The 11,798-nt window shown below is 34.5% G+C and overlaps 1 protein-coding gene across 4 annotated transcripts in view; it reads left to right on the top strand.

The window, feature by feature from the left end:
• LOC110464108 (BTB/POZ domain-containing protein 16-like) overlaps positions 1–9,230 on the top strand; it is a 100,232-nt gene extending 91,002 nt beyond the window's left edge. For all 4 annotated transcript variants that reach the window (XM_021519165.1, XM_021519163.1, XM_021519166.1 and 1 more), the window contains 2 exons: positions 264–452; positions 5,102–9,230. In XM_021519165.1, the coding sequence (XP_021374840.1) occupies positions 264–452; positions 5,102–5,170 (258 nt within the window). In that variant the 3' untranslated portion in view covers positions 5,171–9,230. The remainder of the gene's footprint in view (positions 1–263; positions 453–5,101) is intronic.
• The last annotated feature ends 2,568 nt before the right edge of the window (positions 9,231–11,798 follow it).

Here is an 11,798-nt window from a genome sequence, read left to right on the forward strand (position 1 = left end):
CCCCCTCTTGTTTCAACACTAATTTAGACCAATTTGAATTTCCTTCTTTTTGGCCCCTATCATCACGGATGAGTTCTGGAAAGATGGAACAACTGTATTGTTTATTTTTGCCATACTCTATTTATTACGAATTTGATAGATGGTTCATCTTTACAGGCTGTTTTGAAGGTAATGTAGCGTTACGTGAAGGAAAGAACGTATTTGTGAGATTGAAGTATGTTTGTTTTCAATAGTGTTTTCAACTTTACCATTTTGTCCATTAGCGCCTCCGTCCAGGCGACCCAATCCTGAGTTTCCGACAGTGTGAACGCCACACGTTCTCCATGCGTGCTGATCGGGAGGTCAGGTACTGCATTACGGTTCAGCAGATTGACAGCGGGGATCACAACATGAAAACGACAGGAGTGGTCACTCAGAAATTTGGCCTCGGTGAAAAGACGAGCAGAAGTGAGGTAAGTTCGGAAGACAGGTCGTAAAACGGAAACATGTTTGTCCATGATCAGTAAAAAGTTTTCAGATATAGTTGGACAATCTGACCAATGAAAGATGTAAAGAATATGGTATTTGAAAGTGGACGTTTCATTCTGGAATATTCGCAAACGAAAATATCAATAAAAGTAATTTACACAGCAATAGTTAAGGGGCATATGGAACGGGCTAACATAGTTCTCTTTTATATCATGACACTTTTATACATGACTCGTCAGGATATTTTAGCATTTTCAATACGGAAATATATGGCTCGAAGACGGATGGCGCTGATAATCCCAATAAAACAATTTAGGAACATTGTCTTATATTTTCAATATTTAATAAAAACGAAATCCATTCTTACTGCTAGCCATTATATATATACACACCAACATCGAACACCAACAGAAAGTATTTAAATTTAAATTTAGAAAACACTGTATCATGAAGCTATCAAAAGACACAGTATGGGGTCGAGGCAATCGGGTACAATCAACGATGCAACAACAATCGACCGGCATTGATTACAACCGTTATTTTATGCATAGCGTCTTTTATATATTAATAAATCACTCTATGGTACGTTGCTTATACCAAAACTGCCTATACGTCGTTCGTTATCAACATCTCTTCTATGACGATACTGACAACAGAAAGAAAGGTTCGTAGCATAATCGCAAGATATAATTCGAGATTTGGACTTTTTTGAAGTTAAAAATGAAGGATGTATGCTGATGAGTCAGAGACCAAGCCAGAAACGTGCAAATAAAACCTTGCACGTAATGGATACTTCTGCATCCAGTTTCATCGTTATAGAATGAAATATTGGAATAGTCGGATTTCACCTCAGTGTCGGACCAAGGTTACTCTTTAAGGAAATATCAGATTACTGTCAAATTAATGCCTATTCTGCCATTTGGCCTGACTTGGTTTTCCTCAAAGCACATTCAAATTTCTGATACATTGGGGCGAGGACTTTGCTTTTATTGATCATTACAAATGGACAAGTATGTGGATAATAGAAAAACCTTGAGGTTTTACCAATAAAAGGACCTGTCGTCCGTGACGATTACGCATCGTTTCAAATTCCCGTCCATAGTCACAATCATCAGTCATGGAACTGAAGAACATGTTATTAAAAAATTTGCAGTCTCGAATTTTATTTTTTACGGCGGTAAATTGTAAAAAAAATCATGGTTTTATTTCTGATCCATTTTAAAATACACGTCGCATTTCATATAACTGAGGTTGTTAAAAAAATGCAATGCGTGGTCATAAATATAGCTTTAAATAAGCTTATAAACATTTGTTAAATTAAATGTCATGCTAATGTCTCGCCATTTTATAGAGTAGATGAGAAACGGTTATAGTATTATCCATTTTTTGTTGCCTTTCCCGTTTCGTCCAGTCTTGTCCCGATCAAGTGTTTTATCATCGCTCTAATTAGGTAATTTCCCACCGGATCAAACTTCATACAAAGGTAAATTTTGAAAATACATAGAACGAGTTTGTGTTTCAATGTTCGAAGGTCAAGGTCAAGTAAAGACCTGCCATTAGTAAAAAGAATATATGATTTTTTCCGATGATATTGCTTCAATAGCACATGTCTCTGCACTGTAGACGGTTGCAGTGCAGGCATTACGAAACAGGACAATGTCAAATAAACAAGTGGATGTCCAGGCCAAAATGTTGGAGATTAGATCCGACCATTGTGATATACTGTTTTTGTTTTCCAAAATGTCCAATTATCAGACATTGGGTAGATTACACATACGTTCGAAGAGGCGAATCAATCTAGACACGTCGAGAAAGTGAAACTAATAGTGGATAGCAACCGATGGCGAATTTCTTTTATAATCAGATAAACAACCAGCGTTTTTTTTTTTATCTTGGCAAGGCTGTTCACAGTTTAAGTGTAGCTATCACTACACTGAACCCTTCATTGTCTACAGACAAAGATAGGGATGATGAGCTAGTAAGGCGAATTCTAATCAGTGATAGTGCCAAGACAGGAAATTACTGGGTGTTTTAGATGCAGCTGCATATATCCTTGCTTCCATCATACATATATAGGATATCGTACATATGTAGTAAATCGATTGAAACGGGCAAACTATACGGATTAATATCTTGACGAAAACCGGAAAAAAATTCTGATACAAGTCCGTGAAGCCATATACTTGCTTCGTGTTCAACTTCAATCAAGATATTATGCCAAAAAGACTGCTAAAACAGTATAATTCTGGTAGGTTGGACTAGTCAACACAGGGATAGTAATGTCGTAGATGATCGTGCAAACATTACCGTAACAACAGTACGGTGTTATCTCCACGTGGGATGCGATCAGAACAATTCACAACAGCGAACATCAAGCCATGGAAATGACTCACAAAGGGGCTGGTGTGAAATGAATGGAGGAACATAATTGCTATGGCATCCTCAAACACTTTTTTTTTACTCATGGTTGTCATTAAAAGAAAAGTTTCAAAGAAGAAACCATCTTTGAACATCTGTGTTAGAAAGAATTATTGATTTCTGTTGTTCATGTCGGCACCATTTTATAGGTGAGGCATTTAGTTTTACTTGTGGGCCGTCGCGTCTCTTACTGCCTTGTCATGTTTCGTCCGATCTCATGTCAGCGTCGTCGCACTAGTAACTTCCTTTTTTCGTAGCAGGATTTGATAAGATTTTATATAAATATCATGTACGAAAATACTCTAAATGAGTTTATATTTAAAGAATTCTTTGTCAAGGCCAAGTCTACCGTTACTATTTATTTAAAGTTGCCAAATAATGACTCCTAACTTGCATCGGAGCGTGGCATTCACGACCAAAACATTTTCTAGTTTATGTAGTAACAAGATTGTGAGCAACAGAACACTAGATCATTTGGAGAAGTTTTTTTTACACAACCAATAAAATGTATTTGGTTGTATAAAAAGAACTTCTCATAATCCATACTTACCAACCAGAAGAAAAAGTGTAGAAATATCAGAACACTAGATCGCCGATTGTAAACAACCAGATACTCTCTTTAAAGCCAAATAATTATTACAGAAAAAATACAGTTTTTGTTTTTCGGTATTAAGATGAATACAAACAAGGCAAAAATATTTGGCTTCCCTTGTTTTCGTCCGGTCGACTGATTTTGTGTTTCCCAAAGGTGGTTAAGCTTATAAAATAATAGGAAAATTATCTGGAATTGACTCCACGCATTCGTTATCGAAGCCGAAATTGTCGAATTGTTGTATGTATAAATTTTGAGTACTTGTCAGTATTTGAAAGTTCTGTTGTATTTCCAACACTCAAAAACAAAATGGACTCACGATTATGGCAGAACGTTCTTCGCCCTTTTGTTGCACCTGTTGATTTGGGCAACATACCAAGAATAATAAACATCAGAACATTTCGATATATGGGCTTAACAGAAAATAGCAAGATAAGCAATTTTTTCCCAATGAGCTATTTTAAGCGACTAAAAAAATACAAAAGAAATAAATGCCTATCATCGTACATTTCATTAAAGGTTTCAGAATTCGAGAATTTTATAAATGGAGCAAGTACATTTTATTTTCTTGTTAAGAATAAACACGTTATAGAGTAGAGGATGCTACTGACCAATCACATCAATGAAAGTTCGTCGCTGTTTGCCTTGACATCCCCTACATTTTTTTCGAGTTACTATGTTGCTCTTAGAGCCTTACTTCAAAAGACGAAACGTGATAACGGATGTGGACACGCATTGTCACATGACAACAATTAAGGTGTAATTGAAAACGAGTTAAATACGACAGAAACATATGATGCTGAGCTTGGTTCCGTACGTATCCATGCTTAAGCTGACCCTAGTTTAATTGATATTGGCAGTAGTTTCCAAGTGATGTGTTTATTTGATGAATATTTGAAATAGAAATGTGGAGATTTTATTGACACTTTTTTTTCCAAATGTCATATAAGAATGATTAATGTGCATTGCATAACATAATACTCCAAGTGAGGGAAATCCGATGAATCGTGCTATTTAAGCATATGTAATGTAATTTAACTTCAACTTCGCATACATAACTTGAAGGGATTAAGCCTAATGTTAGTCAGATTTCTGTAGGCCAGACATGTATATGTACCAGACGTGTCGAGATTAATCTCCTTCATTATAACGTAACAAAGTCTCCCAGTTCAATACTGTGGCGGAGAGCAACATGTTAGGATCAAACGGAACAGAGAATTAAGCTCGCCATGATTTATCCGTTGCCTTTTCATGTGAATGTAAATCGCCCATTTGTCATGTGTAGTGAGATGGGCTCGGGAACTATAAATGCGCCTCGTATTAGGGTTGTGTTAGTTTGATAGAGTCACATTTGACACTATACTTTTTTGTATTTTCCCTGGATAAATTCAAAACTTGTCATTTGCCTGATACCTACTTCAATGAATAACAGCTGGACACAACAGCTTATCTATTTGTATTAAAGGATTGTGTAAAAATGGAACACATTGTTTCAGCGTAAAGCTTACTTTTATCTAGAGACGAAGAAGTGGTCCAGACCAATTAAACATAGCATCGTAGATGTTAATAATGGCTTTAACTTCGATATAGCACTGTACCTATATGTCTTCTCATTTCTTCCAGGTAATTAAACTTGAAAAATTGGACAAGCCTGCTTACGTGGTGTTTTCGATCTTCTTTCCTGCTTCATAACCATAGAAACGGGTTGATGCGACAGGTTCTGCAACATGAGTAGAATCTCAATGAAGCCGGTATTGACGTAGTTTGCTCAGGCTTGTTACCATTGGAGACTTGAACGATAGCTGATGCCTAAATCAGTGAAGCTTTTGATATACTTTGTATTTATTTCTGTTGGTTCGTATCCAAAGGAAGCCGCCGATAAGTAATACAATTGCTACAAAAAACGTCGTCTGCGTCATTAAAACGTCTATATTTATTGCTGCAGTGTTATCCATGATATGTTTTATTTAAATAATAACTTAAAGATGAAGAGCTGATATCGATTAAAAAAAGGTTGTATTGTTGCATGTGTAATTAGTTTTAATTAAGACGTCTGAAGAAATATGAAACAGTGTACAATAACCGACCTGTGTCTTACAACGTGACTTGTATTGAGAAGAATATATATATATTTCGTCTTGAATAGAACCAAGATTTCTAGTTCAAATAGAGGTGAGGTATGTACATAGGTATATTTTTATTACATTTTTCTACTGAAAGGAGAATTATGAGTTAAACATACATGCTATAGTCACTGCTGTTGTTTTCACTAGTGGTGATGAAACGTTGATTACGACATCCAATCAAAAGCTACCGATCTTTTGTCAGATTTGTCAAATATTTTTTTTCCCCAAAATTCTCATACATGTGAAAATTATCTGATAATCATCGGACATCCATTCAGTCTTCTTAAAGTTTTAATAACATGCTTTTTGAAACACAAAATGTGAAACGATATATGATGATCTAATATTATTAATATTTAGTTGCTGTACATTTTATTGATATGGTTCTTAAGCGTTTTTGTTAATCATGATGTATGTAATTTCTGGAAAACATATATTAAGTCTACTGATAGATAAAGAATCTCGATAATGATTTTGCATGCTTTTCTATTGCAACTTTTTCACATGTACGAGTATTTGGCCGCCTTTAGATATATATCTACCTGTCTGTGATATCTTCATTTTCAGATAATTGCATATCTTGCCCAAATTTTCAAGTTTATAATATGTTTCGGATGCAAATGTAAACATTTTTAAAGGTAAATATAGAAAATATACTGATGTTGTGATAGCATGCAATATAGAAAAAAAATACATGTATGGTTGTATTTCGATAATTCAAAAGTAGAGAGACGCACCACATTTCTACTGTATACGAGCAAAACTATTTTCTTAATGAGTTTCTTCTTTTCTTTTATATTCAATATATAATTTTATATTCATTCAAAAACCACTTATAGATTGTGGATCATTTGCTTTACTGGACATTTTGAATAAGATTAATCCAAGGAACGTTGCAGAAAGGTTTTAACAGAATCTGTGTTAAGATAATGAGGTCACAGGATAACATTAGTAAATGGGCACGCAAATCAAAGTAAGGATACTGCCAAACAAATTTGAAATTTTCTTCGTTGAAGATACAGTTAAGAGCCATGGTAAACTGTAACTTAATTACAAAACAATGATCTAACGAAAAACAAAGCTTCATTGACGCAGAAAATATCACAAACGCTTTATTCTTAATTTTCGATCGCTAAACACACCAACAAACGAAAATATTTTTGATTTTATTGTTTGTGAAATTGAAAAAAGCGGAAGCGGACGTCAGATTGGTTTTTTTTTCGTTTGTAAAAAATACATTTAAAGGAGAATGATGTGATAACACCATGGAACATGTTTCCATAAGTGAGATGTGAAATGTGGTGTGCTAGGATGTTTTTATGTGAATAAGATCACTTAGATCACGTAGTGTATTGAATTGTGAGGGAGTATTTTAATGACCACATTGGTTTAACAAAAATTGGTACGTTAAGTGATCATTTGTACACTATGTATTAGCCATTAATTCCGTATCGGTGAACATGGCTTTGAGTCGGAAAAATATATATAGTCTGCTATCGGAACTTCACCTTTTGGGACTCATAAATAACGTCCAAACGTACCGCCAATATCTTCGGAAGTAATACATAAATAAGCGTCAGACACTGAAGACAGACCGTTAACAGCTCTGAATACTCCTGACATTTATCATTGATCTTATTTGGTGGACAACATCCTATAGCTAGCATTCTTCGACATTTTGAAATTTGATTTTTCATGCTTTGTAGCTGATACTGCTCCCTATAAGTGACAGCTTTATTGAAAACCAAAATACCTGTCTCCCTGTCAGCTACAAATGTGAATGTATTAGTATGCGATGCACTGGCGGGCTGTACACGGAACCATTACCGCGCCTCAACTGGATTATCCCCAGTTCCGTTGAGTATATGAGACGAGAGGTCTTCATTATTGCACTGGTCATGGTTTTAGATTTAAAAACACGGTCAGCTTTACTCAAACAAAATAAACAATTCGTGTCACTTCACAGATACCAAAACGTCTGTTTTAGACCCGAGAAGATTGCGTTATGGAATAGTCGAGAAGTTTTAACATTTCTGTTTGTTTAAGGTTTCACGTTTTTATATGAGAATGTGTTAAATGAGACATCAAACTAACTTTTATCGACAAGACTCTGATCTCGTTTATATAATTACTTACATCTGTCACCACGGTTCCTCAGAAGGTCAGACGGTTATAGCTTCTGGCATAACATGCTTCACATCAATATAAAAAACCGTAAGATGTTTTATTTCAATTCAATTACTGAAAGCAACAACTGAGAATATTTCATTGCTGCAAGGACAATTACTTAGCGTGGTCTCGAAACTGTAGGTTAGGTAACATAGGTCATGCTCACAAATTAAACTTAACCTTATGTATGGAGCTTTTCCGTGCAGTTCATTCGAATTTAAAATTACACTACCACAAGCGATATTTCACAGTGACGTATGAAAACCTTTCTAACGTATTTAGTTATGTGCGTCACATGTCAACGTTGTACAGGTGGTAGACTATCAGTGATGAAACTTTTGTTTATAATGGATATCGAAGAGAAAATCGGTATCGGTCTATAAAGAAGAATATATATTTTTGCATTTTTCATAGACAAACTATTCTCGATTGTTGTCAAATTTGGCCGTGTATCAAAGTCGGATTGTTTCCGTATTATTTCTTTATATGTCGATGTTGAATATACCCATCCCTCTTTTGTGTATGCTCTCGAACAAATTAACCAAAGTGATTTTAGAAATCAAATATATTCACGCTTTAAATCTTGAATATATATTTATGAAATTCAAAGCTATCGCCATAGAATACCAGTTATATTACATCGGTAAATACTAACTTAGAGGTACTTTAAAGAGTAAGTAGCTCGTTTGGTTGTGTTTCCAGCAGGATATTCTAAGACCATTCAGTATGGCTCACGTTAAGCGTGTTTAACTAGTCGTAGCTAGGGAATGATTTAATCATTCGTATTTATTTAGAAAATAGAGGGCTAGATGCGTTTTATTTTTCAATTGATTAACGTTTTAAGCAAAATGTCTTCTTTATACTGAAGTAGAGTTTACTTTTGACACAACTGCTATTGGAACTGAAGGAAAAGAAGGAAGCAATTTGTATAAAATGTTTAAATTACACTTACCTCCCACACCACAGTCTATTTTTATGTTCAATTTGTAAATAAGCCTGTTAAATATAAACTTTATTTATTTACAACAATAATGAAACAAGTCATTACAATCACTCTTGTTGGCCTGGAATTTAGCGCACGGGGATCTTAATGTGGGAGTAAACCGGCATTCCCGGTTAAGACCTACGTGGTTGGACAGGTCACCTCATACCTTTTAACCTCCGATCGGGTAATCGAACCCCGGCTGCATTGGTGAAAGGCAAGTGCTCTATCCACTACGCCACTTGACCACCCAATAAGCTTGTTTTCGACCTCACATGTATTATTGTTCACGTGATCTTTTAACATATGTCGAGTTTGAGCCATATTAATGTAGACTATATTGTTTTATTATTATTACTTATTTTTAATCAAGTGAAATATCTGTGAACTGAATACAGTTAAAATTGAATAATTTATTCTTGCTTGTAACAAGCGTTTCCCATGGCTTAACAATTTATGTTATCAGCCCATAACGTAAAAAAATGACGTCGCCGTTTGTAACGTCGCTTTTGATTGGCTGATACAACAGCGCAATAATTTCTTAGAGAATGGAGTCCACCAATAAAAGTGGATTCCCACAGGGATTGTTTATAGTAGATTAAATTATTTAGGATGAACTTGAATATATTTTTCATGTTATGGAGCTATAACGCCAAAAACCGGAGTGTACTCTATCATAAACCGCTTCGCGGTTTATTTAGAGTACAATCCTTTTTTTGTGTTATATCTACATAACATGAAAAATATATTGAACTTAATCCTTAATTATTTAAAAAGTCTGTTTTGTTGAGTGACTTATCTGTGATATATTTACTGATTCACTTTTAATGTACATAGTATATTTACACTGACATTTTTAACGTTATAATTTTTATTTGCATAGCATGTTATGTAGGTGTTGAAGCTGTTCCTTTAATTTTATATTTTTGTTAGTATTTAAATAATTTGCATTAACTTTTAATATATTTTCGTTTTTAAACAAGCTTAAAGATTTTTTGTTTTAAAATATATTCTAGATGTCGTTTTATATATTTACAATTATTTATATGTGATTAACAAAGTATTAACTCAAAATATTGGTATTTTGTAATTTTACGTTTTGGGGGTAAATTTGTTAATCCGTTATATTATTGATGAAGAAGACTTTTGGATTTACATTTTTATATTCCCTTACTAATTTTAAGTAAAGTAGTGGTTATGTATAAATATGAGTTTACCAGGAAATGTCTTGATTAATTAAGATTTTATTAAAATTACTAATTCAAAATGCCTGTCACCAGTGGAATATTGATAGTGCGAGTTATTCAGTCTAGAAAACCCCCACATAATTTAGTTCCTTTCCAAAGAATTACAAAATAATATAAAGCTATATATTATGTCATAATTTCAACTATGAAAAGTTAATATTTAAACAAAACATAACAGTTTTTAACTGAATTGTTCGTTGAAAGAGCAATTATTTGATATTTAGATATTAGTTTGCTGAAGTAATATGTAACTATCTCCCTTGTTATTGGACCTTTATCACAGTCCTGCATGAAGCAACCTAACGAAAGTTAAAATAATAAAGGCTTTCACAACTACACTTGTCTTGGTGTTTCTGTACAGATATTGATAACAGTGGTTACTAGGTTCAACAGTCATTAACGTATTGGCAGCTTCATATAGATAGGGGAGTAAATCACAAAGGAAGTGACAGCCCCTTAGGGGAGGAAGCATGCATCAATTTGTAGTTTGTTGGCTCCCGCAGACAACCGTAGTGTTTGTTTCATTGATCTTATATATTCCTATTTACCAAGCGGTACGGATGGATATCACCATACACTGGGAAGTAAACATGCGAGAGACTGGTGTCGCTGCTTTTGGAACATATTGATTCTTAGCTCTGCTTCATTAATGGAAGCTAGATCGAAATCAGACTGAGTCTGCCACTAGCCTGAAAGCAGGTACTAATTGGTACTAAGGGGATCATTCGGATAGCTGATTACGTCCCGGTAGCAATACATTACATTTATTGACAGTATGCTTTTAGTTTTCCTTGCTAACTGGATCATTGGGAAGGAGTAATCCGTATATTTCTTTTTCCTTTTCTTTACAATATGTTATCGAATGCTATCGACCATATTTTGAAATAGATCATTTGTTATCGTGATTTACATACATTTGTTTGCTTGCAGTATGAGATTCAGATATAGACTAGGACAATTTTGATTTTGGAAATATGGTCTGTATTTTAATTAAAAAGACTTACTAAGGGGAAGATAACGAGCGATCGTAAAATAAATGTCATTTTTATCAGAGAGGCTTATTAGGAAGTGACCATTATTGTGATTTTTATTGACACGAATCTGTCTGTGGAATCATTAATGTGAAAAAGGGAAGAAATATGGCTCGGAAACAAATAGTCATGGCACTCAAGGACAACACAGCGTTATCAATACATTTAAATGTTAAATTAGGAATCATGCCAATGTGTTATTAGACAGTGTGAAAAACTAGCTTCATAAGACATTTAGTCTTCATCACATTATCGTTATTATGTCTGAACAGCCTTCCACCAAGGTTGACAGTAACATTTGTTTGTTTTTATCGCCAACTGTATCGCAATTAACGCTATACATCTCATTGATATTGGGCATTTTTATCTGCACTTGCCAGTTTCAAGCGCCAATGAACGATCTATCAAATTTTTAAGATAATAATTCTAGTTTTAAAAGAAGCTATATTGGACAGTGATGGATGTTCAAGTTTCTCCAGAAGTTTTCCAAAAAACTTTATAAATTCACATTTGGTTGACGCTTTTAGGTGAAGAGGAAGCATAACAATATCATGTCTCCAACATTTTGCTCATACAGACAATTTCACTCTCCACGTGGTTAAATACTAACCGCTTCCTACCGATTCGGCAAGATGAAATAATTATCTTAAGATCATTTGGTTGAACCCAGGACTAGAAATGCACAGGTCCTGGTTTTGACTCCTTGTGGAGACATTAAACAAAATTGACCTTTGTTACATTGGCGACCACGTAGAGGCCCTTGGC

This window comes from Mizuhopecten yessoensis, unplaced genomic scaffold (assembly GCF_002113885.1).
Source record: "Mizuhopecten yessoensis strain PY_sf001 unplaced genomic scaffold, ASM211388v2 scaffold10961, whole genome shotgun sequence".
Lineage (NCBI taxonomy): Eukaryota > Metazoa > Mollusca > Bivalvia > Pectinida > Pectinidae > Mizuhopecten > Mizuhopecten yessoensis.